A 23,468-nucleotide genomic window follows, 5' to 3' on the forward strand; every position below is an offset into this window, starting at 1 on the left:
TTCTTCCTTATTTACCAGTAAAGCCATATCAAGCCTCTCTTTACATCCCTCCTCCAGCTCCTTCTAGCTCCCTAGAGCAGGGTTAGGCAAGCTATGGCACGCGTGCCCAAGGCGCCACGCGAGCTGATTTTCAGTGGCATTCACACTGCCTGGGTCTTGGCCACCAGTCCAGGGGGCTCTGCATTTTAATTTAATTTTAAATGAAGCTTCCTAAACTTTTTAAAAACCTTATTTACTTTACATACAACAATAGTTTAGTTATATATTGTGATGAGGGCAACGGCCACATCGCTACAGTAAAGTACTGAGAAAACAGGTATGTTAGCCCAGGCTAAACAAATCCTAGTACCCTGGTAACCAAATGGCAGTTGCTCCAGGTTAATCAAGGCACCTGGAGCCAATTAAGATCTTTCTAGAAGGCACTAGAGATAGCTTACTTTATAGAACACCTGCAGGCAATCAAGGCAGACTAATTAGGGCACCTGGCTTTAAAAAGGAGCTCACTCCAGTCAGGCAAAGAGAACCAGAGGAGAAGGAGCGTGTTGGAGAGCTGGGAGCAAGAAGGCAAGGAGCTGAGAGTGAGAGTGTATACTGCTGGAGGATTGAGGAGGACAGCATTGTCAGACACCAGGAGGAAAGTCCGTGGGAGGATAAAGAAGGGTTTGGAGGAGGCCATGGGGAAGTAGCCCAGGGAATTGTAGCTGTCCTGCAACTGTCTACAGGCACTAAGACAGCTGCGATCCACAGGGCCCTGGGCTGGACCAGGGAGTAGAGGGCGGGCCTGGGTTCCCCCCAACCTCCCAACTCCTGATCAGACACAGGAGGAGCTGACTCGACTGTGGGTTCCACAAGAAGGAAGAATCACTGAGGTTGAACAAATCCGCCAATAAGTGCGGGACCCACAAAGGTGGAGGAGGAACATTTATATTATAGATTATAGAAAGAGACCTTTAAAAACGTTAAATTATTTACCAGCACCACGAACCTTACAATGATAGAGTGAATAAATGAAGGACTCGCCACCACTTCTGAAAGGTTGCGGACACCTGCCTTAGAGCTATGTCTACGCTTAACTCCTGGGAAAATTCTGCGCACAATATTTTAAAATTCTGCAGATTTTATTTGTCAAAATAACTCTATATAATCACACCAGTTACAATTATTTTGGTAATTTATTTCAAAATACCTATCACCAACTATGTTTATAACAATACAGAGACAAAAAAATTCCTCCAGGAGTAGAGTGTTAAGGAAACCCCTATAATGATCCAGTTCCTCCCCGCGAGAGTCCGAGCGGGGGCAGAAATCCACACCCTCTATCCCCTAAGCCCAGCCACACACTCCAAGGCCAATCACTCGCATGCACCCCCTACTTCCTCCCCATCCAGACTCCAGCTGCAGGCCCCTAGCTCAGACATTTGCGCACGCATACACCCAGAGCCCATGGATCCAGAGGGAGAAACAGCGTGATGCTGGGTCCCAGTCTTGTATGGAGTTTCCTGCAGGCTGCCTCCTTCCTTTAGGGCGTGCTGAGAGCTGCAGCTGCTCCAAACCTTCCAGCTCCCTCCCTCTTCCCCGGGTAGTGTCTTCTGTGTGCGAGCTGGGCTCTGCTGGGTCCAGTAGCCAGCCAGCAGCTCTGCAGCCCATTTCTGTGGAGGAAAAGGAAATTCTGCACAAAAAACATTAATTTCTGTGCAAATTCTACATGTGCAGTAGCACAGAATTCCCACAGGAATAACACCTCAAGCTAGGGCTGTGATTCCCTTGCTCACGTACACATGCCCACACTTGCTTTTATTAAGCTAGCATACGTATAAATAGCTTTGTAGCCACGATAGCATGCACAGTAGCAGTGGCTGAATGGTTGAACTGAGCCAAGTACATGCTTGCACCACATATACCTCTACCACGATATAAGGCCACAGATTTGGATATAACGCAGTAAAGCAACGCTCGGTGAGGGCGGCGGGGGAGGGAGCTGCGTGCTCTGGCGGATCAAATCAAGTTCGACATAATGCGGTAAGGTTTTTTGACTCCTGAGGACAGTGTTATATCGAGGTAGAGGTGTATCTAATATGCTAGACCTCTGCTGTCCTCCTTCAGATCATTCTAATATACTTGTTTCTTCCTCAGTATTCTAAAAGGTTAAATAGTTTTCTCCACTCCATTGTTACATTGAGTGAAATCAGGAAAAACTAATTCTACTGAGAGAGAAAAATAAAACAAAACTTGCAATCTTCTTTAGGTCTCTGAATGCACCTTAAGACGTACTCATGAAAAGTGCTGTATTAAGAGCTATGTATTATCTAGTCTTATTTGTTTGGTTCTTAGATTGTATCCAGTGTAGTTGTAGCTGTGTCAGTCCCAGGCTGTTAGAGAGACAAGGCGGGTGAGGTAGTATCTTTTATTGGACTAAATTCTGTTGGTGAGGGAGACACGCTTTTGATCCATCCAGAGCTCTTCCCCAGGTCTAGACCTGATGATGTTACTTCAACCACCTTGGTTCTTAGATTGTAAGTGTACTTATAATGGGGCAGGAGATAGTTGGATCCTGTACAGTGCCAAACACACTATTGGTCCTGACCTAATTATATTTAATATCCTTAATAATAACTTACCTCACTACTTTCATTCACTTTCAGAAGTGAACAATGTTTAAGCAAACTCTCATGACATTTTTAAATAATAAAGTTGATAATGCTAAATGGTTGTGTTTATTGCATAACCGCAGTCCTTAAAAAAGCCTAAAATGCATATTTAATGGAAGACCCCAAAAGAATAATTTCTGCTGTAATCATAAATGCACAGCTATGGCATCAATCTTTTTGAAGGTGAAGTGCCTCTTGCTGTCTTTGGTTGCTGTACTGTCACCCATTAAGCTGGAGTCCTGATGCTCCAACTCAATATTTTCACATGGGTAGGGCTTTTTTATAATTCTTTTATAGTTAAATGTTTGCAAAATATTGGCATTAGCCTATGGCACTAATTACTTCATCTTGCTCTTTTGTATTAGTTATAGAATTAGCTAGCAGGAAACTTGTGAAGAAAGAAAAACTAAACATTGTTTCAGCTGTCTGTCTTAGTTGCACTGGACTTTTGTCATCACTTTATCACAGGGTTACAGAATATTCCATAATAAAATAATTCAGTTTTATAGATTAAAATAACTTATTACATTTTTAATACTGTTGCTTGCACTACGTATTCAGGTTCAGTATTAAAAGTTCACTTTGTGTCTTCCCATCATGAGCACTTACAGCAGTGGCACTGTATCTGGAAGTGGGAAAATTCATAGTATAAAATGTGTTGCTAGATAATTTTTGCAGAGCTTTCTGGAAACTTATTTGAAGCAGGCAACTCTGCAATAGCAACTGAGAAATAGAAGGAGTAGATCCCTGCTAACTGAGGGTATGTCTACACTACTAGTCTAGATGCGATAAATCAATCACTGAGCGCTTTCCCGTTGACTCCTGTACTCCAGCTCGGCAAGAGGCGAGCCCTGTTGACCTCTTCCTATATTTTTTCCTATCTTTCCTTTGCATCAGGATAGTTTGCAGATGCGCCTTTAATAATGTCTCCTTGAGAAACTTCCAACTCTCCTGAACAACATTTTCCTTTGGATTTTCTTCCCATCGGACCAGTTCTCAGAGTTTGTTAAAGTCTGTTGTCCTCATTCTGTTGCTCTCATGCTTTCCTTCCTTAGGATTATAAAATCTAACATTTCATGATCACTTTCACCCAAATTACCTTTTATTTTCAGATTTGCTACCAATTCCTTCCTATTGGTCAGAATCAAGTCTAAAATGGCTGTCCCACTCATTACTTACTCTCTTCCTGAAACAAAAAGTTGCCCTTAATATATATACAAGAACTTACTGGAAATCTTATGTTTTGCCATATTACTTTAACTATCTAGATATCTGTTGGGGAAGTCCCCCATTACTACCAGGTCTTGTGTTTTGGATATTTCTGTTGTTTGTTCTAGAAATGCCTTATCCACCACCTCTTCCTGATTTGGTGGTCTTAGTAGACCACTACCTATAGATTCCTTTTTATCTTTACCCAGAGACTTTCAACTGGTCTGTCTCTCAACTCTTTCTGGACCTCAGAACAAGTGTATATATTCTTGATGTATACTGCATCACCACTTCGTTTTTTATCCTGCCTGTCCTACCAGAGCAAGCTGTAGCCTTCTCTATCAATATTCCAGTCATGAGACTTATCCTATCAAGTCTCTCGTGCCAATTAAGTTGTCATTCATCTTATGAACTAATACTTCCAGTTCTTCCTGTTTATTCTCTTTACTCCTTTATTAGGATATAGATATTCAGGCCTGTCTGCAAAGGCTTATACTTTAAGAATGTAGGTGTATTCTTATCACTAAGTTAGTTATAGAGGTATAAAAGAGAGTATCAAAATCATTGTCTGTCTGTGTAAGGGCCTTCTCTTAATGTGGCAGTCTGAGATCTGTTTCTTGGGCTAAGCCTTTGGCTAAGCAGCAAAGGCATCCTCACATTCCAAACTAGTCGCACTGAAATAAGGTTCTATTAGGCTGTTAAGAATATCAGCTCCAGAGAAAGGGTAGAGCCTAGAGGATGTAAAAGGAAACTTAGTTTGATGGCATCCTGCCTGGCAAGGACTCACTTATCAATAGCTGGGATGCGAAATCCTCATTTCTGATTTTCTGTCACTGTAGTCTCCACTTCCCTATTGTTTATCTGTATAAACTCTGTCTGGTTCTGTGATTGTTTCTGTCTGCTTTTTAATTTTTGTTGGATGTAAACCAATTAAGGTGGTGGGATATAATTGGTTGAATAATCATGTTACAATATGTTAGGATTGTTTAGGTAAATTTCAGTAAAATGGTTAAGGTATAGCTAAGCAGAACTCAAGTTTTACTAGATAGTCTGCAGTCAATGAGGAAGTAAGGGAGGAATGGGGGTGGGGGAATTGGAATCATGTTTTGCTAAGGTGAAGGAATGGGAACAGGGACACAGGCATGGCTCTGTGGTGTCAGAGCTGGGAGCGGGGACACTGAGGAAGGAAACTGGAATCATGCTTGCTGGAAGTTCACCCCAATAAACATTGAATTTGCACCTTCGGACTTGGGGTGTTGTTGCTCTCTGTTCATGCAAGAAGGACCAGAGAAGTGAAAGGGTGAAGGAATAAGCCCCCTAACATCCTTGTATTTGTGTATAGATGTGAAGGTTTTGAGCAGATTCCCCCACTGATTTCACTTTTGTTGTTCCTATGACCTTTCTGAAAATTTCCATATCCTCTCCACTTCCACCTCCCTTACCCCCCAACATATAGCCCTCTGTCAAGGTTACTTTTTTTATTGCATGCCTGTGGACTTTTGTCACATGCCCTCTTTAAACCTAGTTTAAAGTTCTCTCCTTTCCTATAGCTGAACTAGGACTCCTGAAAAGAAATCAGTAGAGTTCTAAACTATAAAGCACTTCACGCTGAAGCAATGTACAAAGTCACTGTGGTGTTCGCAGCTACTGACTTTGAGTTGTCTTGAAATGAAAATCACCCTGATGCATACTAAATCCAAAGCCCCATCCTCTACTTCGGAGAGTTCCTTGACTGTGTTTTCTCTCAAACCCAGGGAGTAAACATTTCCGTAATTTTGTCATTGGGATCATCTCAAAAAAGCGTAATCTAGTGAAAACAAATATAGCTGAGATTTTCCACTTAAACATCAGCTTTAAAAGGACTGGATGGATCAGGGTATGAGATTGATAATGGAATCACTGGTTTAAATTGTAGCCCAGTGTTGTCCTAAACACTGCAAGAAGAAAGACTAGACACCAGGAATAAGGTTAACTGGACCACAACTTTGTCACACATCTGGGAACTATCCAACAATAACTCATCCCTTGCAAGTTATCTTTCGTGTGTAACTCATACCACATGGCAGAAGGCTGTCATCCCTGCACCCTGTTAACCTAGCACCAGTACTGTTGATGGGACCTGACTGCCCTCATACAAGGGTTGGGGGAGCAGAGAAGAGGTTGTTTCCTTGCTGTACAAGACAACAGGAGACCCAGCATTCTTCTAATCTGTTTAAGATTCTGGTTTATTCAGTGCTATTGAATGAGTATGTACACAGGGAACCTGCTATGTTGTGACAAAATGGATTTTAAAACTTAACCTACCCATGGGTCCCTGAACTGCTGAGACGAAGGTGAAAAATCCCATATTTCCTTACTGCCAAACTGACCTGAGCAAAATTCCTTTCCCAGTCCTCAAAAAATGACTAGCATGATGCCCTTACCAAGGTCTAAAAAAACCAGTTTTACTCTAACCCCCATGAGTGTGGAGCATTCTTTGCTGGCATGGAATAGCAGCCCTGGGTGAGAAGGGTTATAAGTCCTCTTGGATGTACAGGAGTCAATAAATGTGTGCTGCATCCTTCAGCCACGGAGCTCTCCTCAAGCTCAGAAGGAGAAGTGGAAGGGATTTAGGGTTTTATTCCTTTGTGGCCCAGACAAAGCCACCAAATCACTTCAGACCACTGGGTTTTGAGTGTGGTAGAACTGGGATATTCTCTCCAATTCTGCTCCTTCCCGCCTTCCTATCCTCCTTCCCTGACCCTCTTCAGGGACCCTCTTCATGAGCAACTTCTCGTGCAGGAGATGCAGACGCTCCTACAATTCAGAGTGATAGAGGAGGTCCATCTAGAATTCAGGGGAAAGGGATTTTATTACCAGTATTTCCTAATCCCAAAGGCCAAGGGTGGGTTCAGACCTATTTTAGACCTGCGAAACCTCAACAAATTCATGAAGAAGATAAAGTTACGCAGGGTCTCCCTTGCCTGCCTCCATCTCCTCTCTGGATTTGGGGGACTGGTATGCCACCCTCGTCTTGAAGGACATGTATTTTCACTTGTCCATAGTCCCACTGCATAGTTGGTTCCTCCACTTTGTGATCAGCAACACTTGCTATCAGTTTACAGTTCTCCTCTTTGGCCTCTTGGTGGACACCCGAGGAGCCGTCAAGTGCATAGCAATCATGGCAGCCTTCCTGCAGAAGCGGCAGGTATAAGTGTTCCCGTATCTTGATGACTGGCTAATTTAAGGCTGCCCCAGGGCCCAAGTGGAGGCCCATGTGAGCCTAGTTCAGACAACGTTCCACGGGCTCAGCCTGATACTGAATGTGGCAAAGTCGACCCTAAACCCAACTCAGAGAATAGAGTTGATCAATGCTCTCCTGGACTCTGGTCAAGCCAGTGCTTTCCTTCCAAACGCTTGCTTTCCCACAGTGGGCACCATCATAAAGGTACTCAGGCGATACCCACTACTACGGCAAGGAATTGCCTGAAGCTACTCGACCATATGGCTTTATATACATATGTAAAAGCGGCATATACGTATGTAAAATCAGGGAAGATGAGGCCCTCTTCTAGCAGTTGAGGTGTGAACACCAAGAGAGGAGAGACTGCTTTTGTAGTTGTCTAGCCATTCAAAGTCTTTGTTTAATCCTGAGCTAATGGTATCAAATTTGCAGATGAACTGAAGCTCAGCAGTTTCTCTTTGCAGATGAACTGCTAGAAGAGGGCCTTATCCTCCCTGACTGAACTAACCTCGTTGTCTCTAGCCAGATTCTTGCTTGCATATTTTTACCTGCCTCTGGAAATTTCCACTACATGCATGCGACAAAGTGGGTATTCACCCATGAAAGCTCATGCTCCAATACGTTTGTTAGTCTATAAGGTGCCACAGAACTCTTTGCTGCTTTTACAAATCCAGACTACCCCTCTGATATTTATGCATATGTAGTACAGCACGCCAGGTTGTGTCTCCACCCTCTTGAGGCTTGGCTAGCCTCAGTGTACAGATCAAATAGAGACCACCTAGACAAATTGATTACACTCACTCCCCCGGTTATCAAATCCCTCAAGCTGTGGCTCAACCCACAAGTGATGTGTGGGGGAATGCCCTTCTCCGGGCCTTAACTCTTGTCTCTAGTAACAGCCACATTGACGATGGGTTGGGGGGTACACTTAGGAAGTTGCAGGACTCAAAACCTCTGATCCCAGGCAGAACTTCTACTGCACATCAACATCAAGGAGCAGAGGGCAGTCTGCCTTGCTTGCCAGACATTTCAGGCCCATCTAGAGGGCAGATATGTATCAGTATTGACCGACAACACAACAGCAATATTCTACACAAACAGACAGGGTGGTGCTTTCTCCTCCCTTGTGCCGGAAAGCCTTTAAGTTGTGGGACTTCTGCATTGCCCATTTGATACACCTGGGGCATCCTACCTTCCAGATTCCCAGAACGAACTGGCTGATCATCTGAGCAGGTCATTTCACAGTCACGAGTGGTCCGTCCATCCGGATGTTATGATCAACATCTTCCAACGGTGGGAGTTTCCTCAGATTGCTTGCAATGAAGTACAACAGGAAATGTCACCAATTTTGCTCCTTCCTGAATCACAGCCTGGGCTGTCTCGCTCAGATGCTTTTCTCATCCCTTGGAGGAACCATCTACTCTATTCTTTTCCACCCTTCCTGTTTGTACACAAGGTCCTGCTGAAGGTCAGAAAGGAGGGAGCATCAGTTATCTTAATAGCACCAGCAGTGCTTCACCATGCTTCTAGACCTGTCAGTGGACACGCCTATAACCTTGCCCCTGGTCCAAGACTTGGTCACCCAGGACCACGGCTGTCTCCAGCATCCCAATCTGAAGTGTCTCCATCTCAAGGCATAGAAATTCCATGGTTAAACCCCTCAGAGCTCATATGCTCAGACTCTGTTAGAGAAGTCCACCTTAGCAACAGGAAGCCATCCACTAGGGCCACCTATCTGGCCAAGTGGAAAAGATTCTCCATTTGGGCATTACAAAAACACAGTCCCCCTGTACAGTCATCAATTCCTTTTATCCTGGACTATTCGCTGCATCTAAAACAGCAAGGTCTGTTCGTATCATCAATAAAAGTGTACCTAGCAGCTATCTCAACTTTCCACCCCGGTTTGGCTTGTCGCTCAGTTTTCGCGAACTTCATGGTGGGCGGCTACTTCAAGGGATTAGATAGGCTCTACCCTCAAGTAAAACAGCCAATTGCCCTATGGGATCTCAACCTTGTACTCTCTAGATTGATGGGACCTCCTTTCGAACCTTTAGCAACATGCTCTCTCCTCTACCTTTCTTGGAAAGTTGCATTCTTGATAGCTATAACTTCAGCCTGGAGGGTGTCTGAGCCTAAGACTAGCCACCATACAGTGCCTTCTATAAGGATAAGGTGCATTTGCGACCACTCCCGTCCTTCCTCCCGAAGGTATTTTCACAATTCCATGTGAACCAGGATATTTTTCTTCCTGTGGGTTCTTTCCAAAGCCTCACGCTAGCCACAGGGAATGAATGCTCCACTCCCTGGATGTCAGACAAGCATTAGTCTTCTACATTGAAAGAGCTAAGCTATTTCAAAAATCAGCACAACTCTTCTTCATTCCGATTGTGGAGCGCATGAAGGGGCTTCCATTATCTTTCCAAAGGATCTCTTCTTGGATCACATCCTGTATCCAGGCATGCTATGACTTGGCAAAGATACCTGTCCCTGCACTGATAACACACTTCACAAGGGCGCAGGCATCCTCAGCTGTTCCTGGCACAAATTCCTATCCAAAACCTCTGTAGGGCACCTTTACATCGCACTGCGCAATCACACAGCAGACCAGAGATGATGCAACTTTCAGCAGAGCGGTGCTACAATCATTGATTTCATAAACTCCGACCCCGCCTCCTAGTAAGGCTTGGGAGTCACCTGCTTGGAATCTACATGAGCAATCACTTGAAGAAGAAAAAACCATTACCTACCTCTTGTAACTGTTGTTCTTCGAGATGTGTAGCTCATGTCTATTCCAAGACCTATCCACCTCCCCTCTGTCGAAGTATTCGGCAAGAAGGAACTGAAAGGCAGCAGGTTGGCGAGGACCTATATACACCACCATGAAGGCATGACTCCAGGGGACTGCACAGCCAACCTGACAGGTACCACTGGGGGAAAAACCGACAACTGTACATGCAGCGCATGCACACCTGCTTGGAATGGACATGAGCAACGTATCTCAAAGAAAAACTGTTCCGAGAGGTAGGTAACTTTTTTTTTTTTTTTTTAATATAGATGATAAAGATTTCCCCATAGTCCATTTTCTGTGCCAGTACCAGGCTGTCCTTATCTCGAAAATCACCATTCTCAGCTATCTAGGGTATAGAAAGCAAATGGCTAACTTTCAAAAATTCAAGCAATAAGTGCACTAATTCTTGATTTTTGTGGGGAAAGATTTAAAGTGGACAGTGTGATTTGGAGGAGGATTACTAATGGAAGTGAAAGATTACAAGGCTTTACCACTTGCCACTAATTAGTGTACTGTTATCTTTGTGGGATTATTAAGCCTTAAAACAGACTTTTAAGGTAGGTCAAATATACTAACTTCCATAATCCATAAAAATACTTGTGACTTTTTATTCTAGAGCAAGAAACAACACATTCCTTATCGTAACAGCAAGCTTACTCGTTTACTGAAAGATTCTCTTGGGGGGAATTGTCGGACTATAATGATAGCTGCTGTTAGTCCTTCTTCTATGTTCTATGATGACACTTACAACACTCTGAAGTATGCAAACCGAGCAAAAGATATTAAATCTTCTGTAAGTAAATGTATACAACTTATTTTGGAAGTATTAGAGTCTACAAAATTAAAATAGCATAGGATTAAATGAACAAAACAGTTATGTGTCTAAAGAACCATGTAACTTGCAATTAACTTGGCTTTTGCATCAAAATTCTGTTGAATCATCTAGTCTAATATCCTTTATTTTCTTATTTATATTTTTTACTTAAATATTTTAAGATGAGTTACATTAGAAATCAAATATCATGTGTTTTAAGGTAAATGCCAATGCTATTCTTCAAGAATGCAAACTTTATTTGCCCCAGGGAAACCATATAACTCAATGCATTTTACAAAGGTAGTTAGATATCATTATCCCCAATTTTCTATATTTGTGAAATATGTGCCCTTTGACATGCAGAACGTGCCCGTAACCATTGGCAGAACTAGGAATAGAACCACAGTCTTCTGGCTTCCAATCTGATTTAACAACATACTTTTGTCTCGTCTTGTAATACAGTACAAATTTAATTAGTGGTATTTGTGTCTGGTGCAGTTACTGTGTATGATATATCATAAAGAATGTTGTTAAAATTTAACTTTCTCTTTTCCTTAACAGTTGAAAAGCAATGTTGTTAGTTTGGACAGTCATATAAGTCAATATGTTAAGATTTGCAATGAGCAAAAGAAAGAGGTATGTCAGTCTTAATCACTATAATTACTATACTAATGTCACTGAGGTATAAGCAGAAAATGTATAATAAATGAAAGTATTCGGTAAGATTTGTCTTATCATTTCTTTGTAGTTCTCCTAAGGAGCAAATGTTTCCATGTTCTATTCAGGGGGATATCCCTAACTGTTAATTTAAAAATGCCTTTTACAAGAGAAGCACAGAAGGATTGTGAAAAATAAATTACGCAAGCTTTGAATTTTAATCAAAACATATTTTCCTCATTTTTCAGATCATAATGCTGAAAGAGAAACTGAGATCATATGAAGAAGAAAAAGCAGCCATTCCTGAAAACCATGGTACAAGTGTTCTTTCAAACCAGCAGCAAGTGGCAATACAAAGGTAACATCATATTAAGGCCTCATTTTGACAAATTTAGGTTTGCAGAATTTTACCATAGACTTGTAAAGTCAGTTCTATACTTTTTTTTTTTTTTTAAATCTTTGTTTCGTCTTGTTTCATGTTGATTTCTGTAAAGTAGATGTGACATTATACTCAATATCGTTTTACAGTACATCTTGATGGAGGGATTTAAAATAAAACAAATCTCATGACAGACTCTTTTTGTAATTGGTCTCGCTTGACTCCACTACAGAACTTTAAGTTAACGGCAGGAAGAATATCAGTTGGTGACCTTAATGAACATTTTTTTAACTTCCTATTCAGTGATAAACTTTCAGCTATTAAGTTTCAGTATAGGCATATGAGCTTTCTAAAGCTATATATTAAAGGCCATATCTTCCATTTACTATAATCTGATGGCAAAAACAGCACTGTAAAGGAATAATCTAGTTTTCCCTGTTTTACAAAAGAAAGTTTAAGTGCTGGATTGGAGTTAGTGCTTCAGCAAAAACAAGTAGCAACAGGGTATAAATTTCACTATATTAAGCTTTCTATTTAAAGGTTCAGAAATCATGCACACTATACAGTGCAAAGAAAAAGCAGATAGTTGAATCTTTTAATAAACCTGTAAAATGATGATACTTGATGTATAAATTAAGAAATACTTGTAAAGTGTGTGAAAGATGAAAAAGTGTGACATATTAACTGAAAATCCTCCTCAAATTCTGTGGCTAAAAAATAACCAAAAAAAAATAAAATAAACCAAAACACTACACTGCTGGAATCCTGAAAAGGACATTGGTCTGCTTACTAATTAGTGGACAAATAGAAAAGCACAAATTGATTTTATCCCGTCTCTCATCCTCTTTGTTTCTAATGGAACATGAAATGTATTCAGATAATTTGAAAATAAGTTTTCTGAATAAATCTTGACTACTGATTATCTCTCTTTAAAAGAAGAACAGAAGAATTAATCATTTGATGCTTTAACTATCTAGCTAAATTATTGGATAAAACACTATGAGTTCTATGGAAGTCAAGGTACTCACTCAATTCATGTACATCAACATTTGGGGGGGAGGGAAATGTCGAAGTTCTGATATCTGTACGTGTTTTCCTATTAAATATTTACCAGTTTAACAAAGGTGTGGCTATTTACTCTAGTCAGCAGTGTTTGTTTACTGTTGAGCACTGAGCCTTACAAAAATCTGAACTTCACCATGGAGCCTTTGTTTTAAAATGTTTATCTTGTATGTACTCTTTTTTTACAATTTGTTCAGTTTGTGTCATCTGTGATTTATGTATGTTGGAGGTACTGAAGTTCAATAAACTATCAGTTAGTTTGTTTTTTTAACTATTGATATATCTTGGCCTAAATATTGTTGTACTGTTAAAGGCAGGGATTTATCCACACACTAATTTTTTTTTCCTAGCTAAGGATTCATATAGTGTAATGCAATTCTTCCCTAAATATCTCACAAATATATTTGGAATGCATAAAAATAGACTCCTTGAATCTAAATGTTTTAATTAGTACTTGATTATGGTGTGTATGGTGAAACTAAAACTTCACAAAATGCAGTTTCACTAATCCTGTAATGTAATGCTGATACTATAAGGTTTGGTTTCGGATCTGTGGTTGAGTCAGATATATATTGATTTTATTCCTGCTGTAAAGTGATTCTAAGCCATGTGTCAATTTTGCCTATCCACTTTAAGATTTCACAAAGGTCTCTGTAAAATGGGAGGAAAAGGGTCTGAAAACAGTGGTCAATAGTTGGAAAACTATCCTGCAGTAATGCTGAAGCATACCTAAGTCTCATAGTGGGTAACAAATTAGATTGTGTTTGCAAGGTGATGCACTGATCATTTTTGCTAATGTAATTCTGAGAGCCATACAGAGGATTCGTAGAGTAGGGAGAGGATTACTCAGTTTTGGGCACCATTTTATCAGGAAAAATATTGAAACTGGCGAGAATTCAGAGAGGAGTAACACAGGCAATCCACAAGCTAGAGAAATGGACTCAAACAGAAAAACATAACTGAAAAAACATACATTGACAGGTTTGGCTATCTAAACAATGCATAGTGTGTGGGAACAGCAGACATTTATAAACACCAAGAACAGAGTGGAATTATTTGGGATGGTACAGTTTTGCGTTGAGCTAGGAGCAATAGAATGAAATTGGGAAACAGAAAACTTAGGCACAGTGTCAGGAAAAGTTTCCTGATAGATCTATTAGGGTATTGAATAGTCTCCCAGGGGAAGTAATTGAAGTCCATTCCATAGGACTTTAACAACTAGGCTAGGCAAAAATCTCCCAAAATGTACTACAGAGAACAATCCTGCCCTACTTGGAAGCTGGTCTAGATGATCTAATAGATCTATGAAATGTTAAATTTCTTAAACACTAACATAGAATTTATTGAGATTTTATAAGAACATAAGCATGGCTGTACTGGGTCAGACCAAAGGTCCATCTAGCCCAGTATCCTCTCTGCCAACAGCGGCCAATGCCAAGTGCCCCAGAAGGAGTGAACCTAACAGGTAATGATCAAGTGATCTCTCTCCTGCCATCCATCTCCACCCTCTGACAAACGGAGGCTAAGGACACCATTCCTTACCCATCCTGGCTAATAGCCATTAATGGACTTAACCTCCATAAATTTATCCAGTTCTCTTTTAAACACTGTTATAGTCCTAGCCTTCACAACCTTCTCAGGCAAGGAGTTCCACAAGTTGACCGTGCGCTGTGTGAAGAACTTCCTTTTGTTTTCAACCTGCTGCCCATTAATTTCATTTGGTGGTCCCTAGTTCTTGTATTATGTGAATAAGTCTAACTTCTCCTTATCTACTTTCTCCACATCACTCATGATTTTATATACTGCTATCATATCCCCCCTTAGTCTCCTCTTTTCCAAGCTGAAAAGTCCTAGCCTCTTTAATCTCTCCTTATATGAGACCTATTCCAAACCCCTAATCGTTTAGTTGCCCTTTTCTGAACTCTTCTAGTGGCCAGTATATCTTTTTTTGAGATGAGGAGACCACATCTGTACGCAGTATTTCAACGATGCGAGCGTACCATTGATTTATATAGGGGCAATAATACATTCTCCGCTTCATTCTCTATCCCTTGTTAATGATTCCTAAATCCTATTTGCTTTTTGACTGCCTCTGCACACTGCATGGACGTCTTCAGAGAACTATCCACGATAACTCAAGATCTTTTTCCTGATTCGTTGTATGCTAAATTAGCCCCCATCATATTATATGTAGAGTTATTTTTCCAATGTGCATTACTTTACATTTATCCACATTAAATTTCATTTGCCATTTTGTTGCCCAGTCACTTAGCTTTGTGAGATCTTTTTGAAGTTCTTCACAGTCTGCTTTGGTCTTAACTATCTTGAGCAGTTTAGCATCATCTGCAGACTTTGCCACCCACATCTGTTTTATCCCTTTCTCCAGATCATTTTATGAATAAGTTTAGGATTGGTCCTCGGACTGACTAGTCCGAACACCACTAGTCACCTCTCTCCATTCTGAGAATTTACCATTTATTTCTATCCTTTGTTCCTGTCTTTTAAACCAGTTTCTCAAATCCATCGAAAGGACCTTTCCTTTTATCCCATGACACTTAATTTACATAAGAGCCTTGGGGAGGGACCTTGTCAAAGGTTTCTGGAAAATCTAAGTATACTATGTCCACTGGATTCCCCTTTGTTCCATGGTGTGTTAACCCCTTTCAAAAACTCTAAAGATTAGTAAGACACGATTTCCCTTTACAGAAACCATGTGTGACCTTTTGCCCAACAATTTATGTTCTTCTATATGTCTGACAATTTATTCTTAGTATTGTTTCAACTATTTGCCCAGTACCAACGTTAGACTTTCCAGTCTGTAATTTTTGGGGATTCACCTTAGAGCCCTTCTTAAATATTGGCGTTACATTAGCTATCTTCCAGTCACTGGGTACAGAAGCCCAATTAAAGGACAGGTTACAAACCATAGTTAATAGTTCCTCATCTTCACATTTGAGTTCTTTCAGAACTCTTGGGTGAATGCCATCTGGTCCCGGTGACTTGTTAATGTTAAGTTTATCAATTAATTCCAAAAACTCCTCTAGTGATGCCTCAATCTGTGACAATTCCTCAGATTTGTCACCTACAAAAGTTGGCTCAGGTTTGGGAATCTCCCTAACATCCTCAACCGTGAAGACTGAAGCAAAGAATCCATTTAGTTTCTCCTCAATTACTTTTTCGTCTTTAAGCGCTCCTTTTGTATCTTGATCATCCAGGGGCTACACTGGTTGTTTAGCAGGCTTCCTGCTTCTGATGTACTTAAAAACATTTTGTTATTACCTTTTGTGTTTTTGGCTAGCCGTTCTTCAAACTCCTCTTTGGCTTTTCTTATTACATTTTTACACTTAATTTGGCAGTGTTTATGCTCCTTTCTATTTACCTCACTAGGATTTGACTTCCACTTTTTAAAAAATACCTTTTTATTTCTCACTGCTTCTTTTACATGGTTGTTAAGCCACGGTGGTTCTTTTTTAGTTCTTTTACTGTGTTTCTTAATTTGCGGTATAGGTTAGCAAAAGTGCAAAGAAACTGGTCACAATCTAGTTATTTAAAAGACTGGAATGTGGTTTAAATTTCTGGACAAACTAGTATTTTACATGAAGGGGTCTACTTTTTTTCTTGTACTAATAATTTTGTATGGCTCTGTTTGTTTTAGAATCTGGGCACATGCTAAGAAATCAAACTTCATTTTTTGATTATTTATGTTATGTGAAACTCTGGCTAAAATACTAGCCTTAGCTTCTGCTGCTTCTGTTCCTGCTTGCCATCCAGCCTCTGGTGCCATCCAGCCTGCACTGCTGCTGATAGCTGTTCTGAGGAACGGACAAGTATTCCGCAGTCAGTTAATTTGTTAGCTTTCAATACAGCCGCTTATTAAAGTTATTTTTGTACACAGGCTGTATAAAGTCTGCATACCCTATCTTAGTTGTTGCTACTGCCAAATACTTCTCTGACAGTGTTCTTTTTGCATAATGGGTACTGTATAGGCTCAGATTTCATAGGCAAGCTCTTGGACTTCGTTTATATTTGTAGGTTTCTTAGTTTCTGTAACTTTCACAGTTTTCACTGAATTATTTTGTCTTTAGGGAAGGTGTTTGTTTCTCTTAGTTATGTTCTATTACAGTGATAGCCAAACTGCGGCTCTTTTACCATTAAAGTGTGCCTCACAGAGCCCCCCACACCACTCTCTATTCTCCACCTACCAGATTGTAAGGGGGAGGGAAGAGCTCAGGACCGCTGCCTTGCAGTGGGGTGGTGGGGTAAGGGCTTATGCCCAGTAGGAAAGAGTGTCTTGGACACACCTGCTGGATCTCAGGGCTCCAGCAGGTGTGCCCCGTCTCTCGAATGTCTGAGGATAGTCGTATGGGGCTCGGAGGATCAGTGTGTTTGGCCGCTCTTGTTCTATTATTTCTTCTTTTGATGTGGTATGCCCGGGAGAGAAAACAGACAACTTTGTTTTTGTGGTCACTCAGTTATTCCAGATATTTCTAGATGTTAACTTTAATTTTGTTAGCTTAATAATAAGGTATCCTTTTTTAATAAATACTCCTAAAATGTATGTTGATTATTCCTCAAATCTGTTATGTATTTTGGGTTGTTTTTTTTTTTTTTTAAACTTTGGGACATAATCCTGCAAAGGCTCCTGAACAAGCTGCTTACTACTGTGACTAGTTCCAGTTGAATACTCCTGGCAGTGACCACTGAACTCAGCAATAAAATTAAAATTTTCAAAAGAGACTGGCTCTTAAGTGACATAGACATTTTTTTGAAAATGTTACTGTGTTATAGGCTTAGGCCCCAAGTCATTTATAATCATTATAACTTATTGTGATTTTTTTCCCCTTTATTACAGCAGAGTGTAAATACCCCTAATAAAGATCAAGGCACTATTGTGCTAGTCACTCTACCAATGAATAGATGGACTAGAAAATATTTGATGGGACAATTGATCTTAAATGGTTCCATCTCTGTGGTGTGTGCCCCTCTGCTCTGATCATCTGCAATGAAATGCTTCATTTCTTTGAGACTTATTCTATGTTTGTTAAGCTTTTGTTTGTCTCTAAATTAAAAAATTATATATTTTAAATATATCTTACTATCCAGAAATAATAATAATCTCTGGAAAATGTTGGACAAAGTAGTTGAATATCTACCAGTGTGGAGACGAGTTCTTTCTTTAATTCTATTTGGTCTGGTTATAAAATACTAGAATAAGACATGAGCTTTATTCAGACATTATAAGGTTATGGAAAGGAACTGCTGCTGATGGAACACATTTTATTGGAGAAAACAAAAAATCAAGGCAGCCGCACCACAAGAATCCCTGTGGGAGGGGGAGGGGGGTGTCTTTTTATCTTTTAGCTAGTTCTGTAGATTTCACTTTTACCTTATGTATTTCTAAACACAGCTGGCACTTCATATCTGGAATATCTGCATGTTCAGAAATTATAAGCATATTCCTATGGTTCTCTCAAATGAATAAGATAACATGACAGATACATATTAGGTGAATTAATAAGCTGGATGTATCTGATTATCATCTGTTAACAATATTAGCAAGGACGTGGTAATAATTAAACTCCAGAGGAAATATCCGATCGCCGATCCCATTAAGAACCAACAGTACCGTTTTTTAGTGTTTGCAGACTCATAATGTATTTAGATAATGGTTTATATTCTGGACAGTGATGGATTAAAGCTAAGTAGGTCCTGAATCCACCCAGAGATCAAGGTTTCCCCCGAACTGGATCCCTTCTCCCAAACATGCTTCCATCCCAAGTTTTCCATCCTCAGCCTCACAGGTATTAGGACCTAAATCTTCATTGCATTTGAGTATGGTTTCACTGTCCACTAGCTGCAAGCAATTGCAAAGCATGCATGAGATCTTGCAGAGAATTAAACAGTTGAGAGGGACACCCACAGTGGGTGGGGCTTCATTTGCAAAGGGTCAGTGGGGGTCCTTTTGCAATATTTGTAGGTGGCATTATGTGCCATTGGCAGCAGTCACCGTAGCTATTGGATAGACTGGTACCTTGTGCTGAGTAAAGAAGGAAATGGGAAGCCTTCTGCAATACTAGAGCACAGCGCATTGTGTGAGGAGAGTCTGGCTGCTATCTGCTTGAATCCAAATATCAGCTTCACAAATCAAAGAGCAAGGCATTTTATTTTAAAATTAAAGCTTGAAAACTTGAGAGCTGTGGGGGAAGGAAGAAACCAGAAAAGATTTAAATTCTTGGAATTTAGTTTCTGTGCACTTGGGTGTCAGTTGTCTCATATTTATATCAGAGTTGTATATATTTTAAACTCTTGTAGAAAATGAAGTACCGGTTCTTGTGTAGTGGTGGTGGTGGCTGTTTGGGGGAAGAGAGAAACAAATGTACTCTTTTAATGACTGCCTAAACTAAACAAGGGTAGTTTAATTCCCTTTGAAACTTGAATATGTGCTCTTGGTTTGTATGGATCTGAATTTGCATTATAGAATCTTTGCTCTTTGTACTGCCACTTTGGGAAAGATAAATAGGATTATCACCTTTCTTGAGGTCACTTACTAATTTTAATTCCTTATTTTTCCATATCTACTTTTTTAGCTCAGAACTGGAATTATTTGCTTCTGTTGTATCACTGTAAACCAGGCATTCATGAAAGGACTACGTATCGTCAGTTTTTTTTTTAACTTTTCCCTTATTTCTGGTAGATTTCGAGAGATTCTAAAAAGTTTGTTTATAAATCGGGAGGAAATCAGAAAGGAATACCTCAAGCTGGAAATGCGGTTTAAAGAGAACATTCTGAAAACATATTACCAGAAACAATTCCATGAACAAATTGAGTTGATGTGCTCTGAAGAGAGAGTAGAAAAGGTGAGTGATTTTTTGTACCACTTCATTTTGCCATGTTATAGTATGGAACCTCTGTTTTGAAATTTTTACCTTTAATCTGGTTCAGCTATCTAACCTTTGGTATTTAAGTGTTCAAGTGTCTTCAGCTTGTGAATTCCATTTTCAGAAGTGACGTAGATCCTTAAGAACCCAAGTCTTGCTAAAGATCAGTAGGACTAAGTTGCTTGCTTAAATTAAACTTAGCCTCCTAAATCACTTGAATTCTTTTTAAATGTGTTACTTCGGTCAGGACCATATGGCTATTAAGAATATCTTCTTTTAGTGCAAAAATTGTATAGTTTTAATTTTAATATAAAGGAAAAGGGTTCTAGACTTCCCTTCTTCCATATGATTTATTTTAACTGTGGCGTGTTACCTGTGCCTGTTCTGCAAGCTGTGTATAATTCTGTTGTAATTCCCAATAAATATATCCTAAACATTACTGAAATGCAAATTGCATTGATTGTCATAAGTTCATATGTACAACTTTAACAAAACAGTGCAGCGTACGCTGTATTGACAATCAGATAACTTTTTAACAGTTGACATTAATACAGAAAATGTGGTGTTGATGTGAGGTGCACTATTTTTTCACACAATAAGGAACGTGTTGACACTTACGTTGCGGCTAAACACACAGATCTCTCAGTATTTCAATGTAGATGTGATTCACAGTTGCTAATTTGAGATCTGACTAGACATATGCATGCTGTTTTTGTGCAACAACAAACTTACCAACATAGCAGCGCACCTGGCATAGGTACTTAGGTCACTGTCATCTGAGAAGTCCATTTGCATCACTGTAGTAACAACAAACCTCGTCAAGCTCCATGCCAAACTTAAAGTCATACAAATTTTCTGCAGTGTTGACAAAGGAAAGCTACTCTTTTTTAAAGCAGTTCTATCAATGGCCTTGCAGTTCAAAACCTGTTGGCCTGTATTTCAAATGATTGCTGTTGTTCAGAGTTTGTTATCCTAATCTTCTTATAGAAGGTCCAAGAGTAGGCAGGAAAGCCTGAAAACACTCCAATCTTAATTTAGTTTCTGAATAAAAATTTACAGCTGTAAAATATAGATTTAATTTTTCCTCCTTTTAATCAGTTGTTATAGCAAAATTTAATTTAACTGGCAACAATTTCAGATTTCCAGTGTGTGCAGTGATTCACTTGGAGGTTTAAACTCGTTATGAATAATGTCAAGGTAAAAAATGCGCTGCTGTTTTGAGAAATCTTGTGCTTGTCACAAATGATGTTTCGAGTGACTGACAGATTCCAGAAGTTTTTCATGTCACAATCTGCAGTGAATGCAATTTTGAAGTACTACTGTAAAATATTTATTTTTATCCTGTATCATAATTTCTCTAACACCTATTATAGTGAAGCAATTATAATATGTTTTTCCATTTTAACAGAGCAATAGCTCTGCTGTAGTTAAGGTTAAGACTAGCTTTATGTTTGAAGCTCAGTTGAGTGCTCTAAGATCTGTACAGTTAATCAGATTGCCTTGAAATTTGATGTGCTGCATGGGGTATAGTTGTACGAGGAGACTTTGGCAAACCAGTAAAGTGCTTGAAACCACTATGACTTATTGTTAAAGGCGACTTAGTCGGCAAGCTGTAAATTGGCCATTCAGCAATCTCAGCTTGACCAAGGTAGGAGGAGAGGGGGTTTTGGGTGCCACAGAAAGGGCAGCTTGAGCCCGCATCTTCCTGATAAGAACTGTGTTGAAGTTGCTGATACATGCATTTTAAAAGAGCACGATGTACTCTCAGGAATGTCTATTGGAGTCTCAAGGGTATAGATTCTGGAAGAACCTACACCTGGTTAATCAATAATGAGAAGGAGCCTCTTGCTTGCCCATTGGAACTGTTTGCTTGACAAGTTTTCTTTAAGGGACATGTCATTGTATTACTAATGTATAAATAAGAGGGAAAAGCTTGAGATGGGGGGACTCTTTGGCACTGGTCTCTCCCTCTGGATGCATCTTGTGTTCCCCACCAGCAGATGGGCTGCCGCTGTGTCACTTGTAAGCCACACTCAGCTTTGGTAATTATCAAGGGTTAAGGGTGTTTTACTCACTTTGTTACGGACGTGTGTAAGTGCTTGAGACTAGTAAAGTTTAGCTTTAAGTGAAAGCACTCTTGTGTTGTCCAGTTTGTGCCAGCCATCTGCCGTGTCTCCCCTGATTTATTTCCTGACACCTCCTCGCACAGAGTAAAAGTTACCAAGAGCTTTGGGTTGAAAGAACCCACGGTAACATAGTCAGTTATCCAAATATGATGCTACCAAGCAGATCCTAAGATATAATCCCTGAGGGGAAAAAAAGCTGGCACATTCTGGCACTGGTTTTTTTTGCTCAGAGAGATCAGACCACAGATCAGTCATTACACCAGGGACTCAAATTCCCTACCAACCTCTCCCTCTTCCTCCCCCCAATAAGTCAGTCTATGAGGAAGCCCTGCCCTCTGGGGATCTTAGAATAGGTGTGTGGGAGCATGCACTGAGAACGCACTGCTGACACTGAGATGAGGAGCTGAGAATGGGTATGCTTGACACATAAGAAACTTTTCGGAGGAAGGGGGCAGGGGAACCCCCACGCATTTGAATGGAGCAGCTCACTATAGCAAAGGAAGGGATTCTCACATTAGCTTAGTTAATCAGATTCCTCAAGAGGTGGCTTAACCTTTCGTCAACCTAGCACTGTCTACACCAAGGGCGAGACCAGCTTAATTATGTCACTCAGAAGTATAAATTCTTCACACTCTTGAGTGATGTAGCTGAGTCAATTTAACTTTTGAGTGTATACCTGGTCTAGATTCTCTAAAGTTGTGTACTTGCATGGATTGTCTTGAAGTTGGCTTTGCCTCCTGGAGTAGCGTAGTTAGTTATCCAAATGTAAGAAGTTCAGATTCTGGTAACATAAAAGCTTGCAACCTACCTTGCAAAGAAATCTGAGAATGAACTGTAAACATTTGGGGAAAATCCACCTCTGTTAAATTTTTTAGGTTATTTAAACATAATTGATACAACAGAATATTCAGAGAGTGTTTAAACTGTTTTTTAAGAGAAAATAAATTACACATGTGACTGCTCACTCTTGAACCTCCAGTCTCCCCTCCCTGTAAGTGGCAATAGGGGAAAGACTTGGGTCTGCTGTAAGGGATGGGAGTATTTTATGGGAATGGGTGGTAGGGGATGGAAGAGGAGTTGAGGGTTCAGGTAATGGGCAGGAAGGAGGGGTTGGGGAATGTGAGGAGTCGCAGAGAAAGATGGGGATGTGGGGTTGTCAACCCTGAATTTCCCCTGGGAATCTGGGAGAGCCCTACCCCTCTTCAAGAGTCTGAGCCCCAATTCCTGCCTGATGTGTGTCCTAGGACCTGCCGCTCTTTGGTACCTGAGCCCTTCTCCCTGCCCTTGCATGTGAGTTGGGATTAGGGGTTGGAGTAACACAAATTTAAACACCTGAAATCCAGAAAATGAATTGTTATGGTACACATCACCCCTGTGTGGGGATTGGGTGGGCCGGGGCATTCCTGAGGAAACAAGGGCAGAGGTCGCAACTGGGGATGGATAGTGGGAGTGAGTGGTCCAGCTTGCTGTGCAGTTAAGGCTACATAACCAAGGTAGCATGCAGCCTGCCAGTAAGCTGCTACATATGATATATGTATTCAGCAGCATAAGGCAGGAGACAGCAAGGAACAACTTCTTAAATGTTAATGACTGCTGCAGTGCCCTGTAATGGCTTAATGGGCTGGGAAGAGAAGGGAGAACTGGAAATGTTGGTGGCAGGGGCTACATGTTACGGTGAATGATG

General features: G+C 40.4%; 1 protein-coding gene across 1 annotated transcript in view; it reads left to right on the top strand.

Annotated features, from left to right (window-relative positions):
- Positions 1–23,468, top strand: part of KIF18A (kinesin family member 18A) — a 144,534-nt gene that overhangs the window by 39,635 nt on the left and 81,431 nt on the right. Inside the window, exons 6-9 of the mRNA XM_075065226.1 lie at positions 10,485–10,661; positions 11,244–11,318; positions 11,588–11,697; positions 19,475–19,637. Of these exons, the coding sequence (XP_074921327.1) occupies positions 10,485–10,661; positions 11,244–11,318; positions 11,588–11,697; positions 19,475–19,637 (525 nt within the window). The remainder of the gene's footprint in view (positions 1–10,484; positions 10,662–11,243; positions 11,319–11,587; positions 11,698–19,474; positions 19,638–23,468) is intronic.

This window comes from Chelonoidis abingdonii, chromosome 4 (assembly GCF_003597395.2).
Source record: "Chelonoidis abingdonii isolate Lonesome George chromosome 4, CheloAbing_2.0, whole genome shotgun sequence".
In the NCBI taxonomy this organism is placed as follows: domain Eukaryota; kingdom Metazoa; phylum Chordata; order Testudines; family Testudinidae; genus Chelonoidis; species Chelonoidis abingdonii.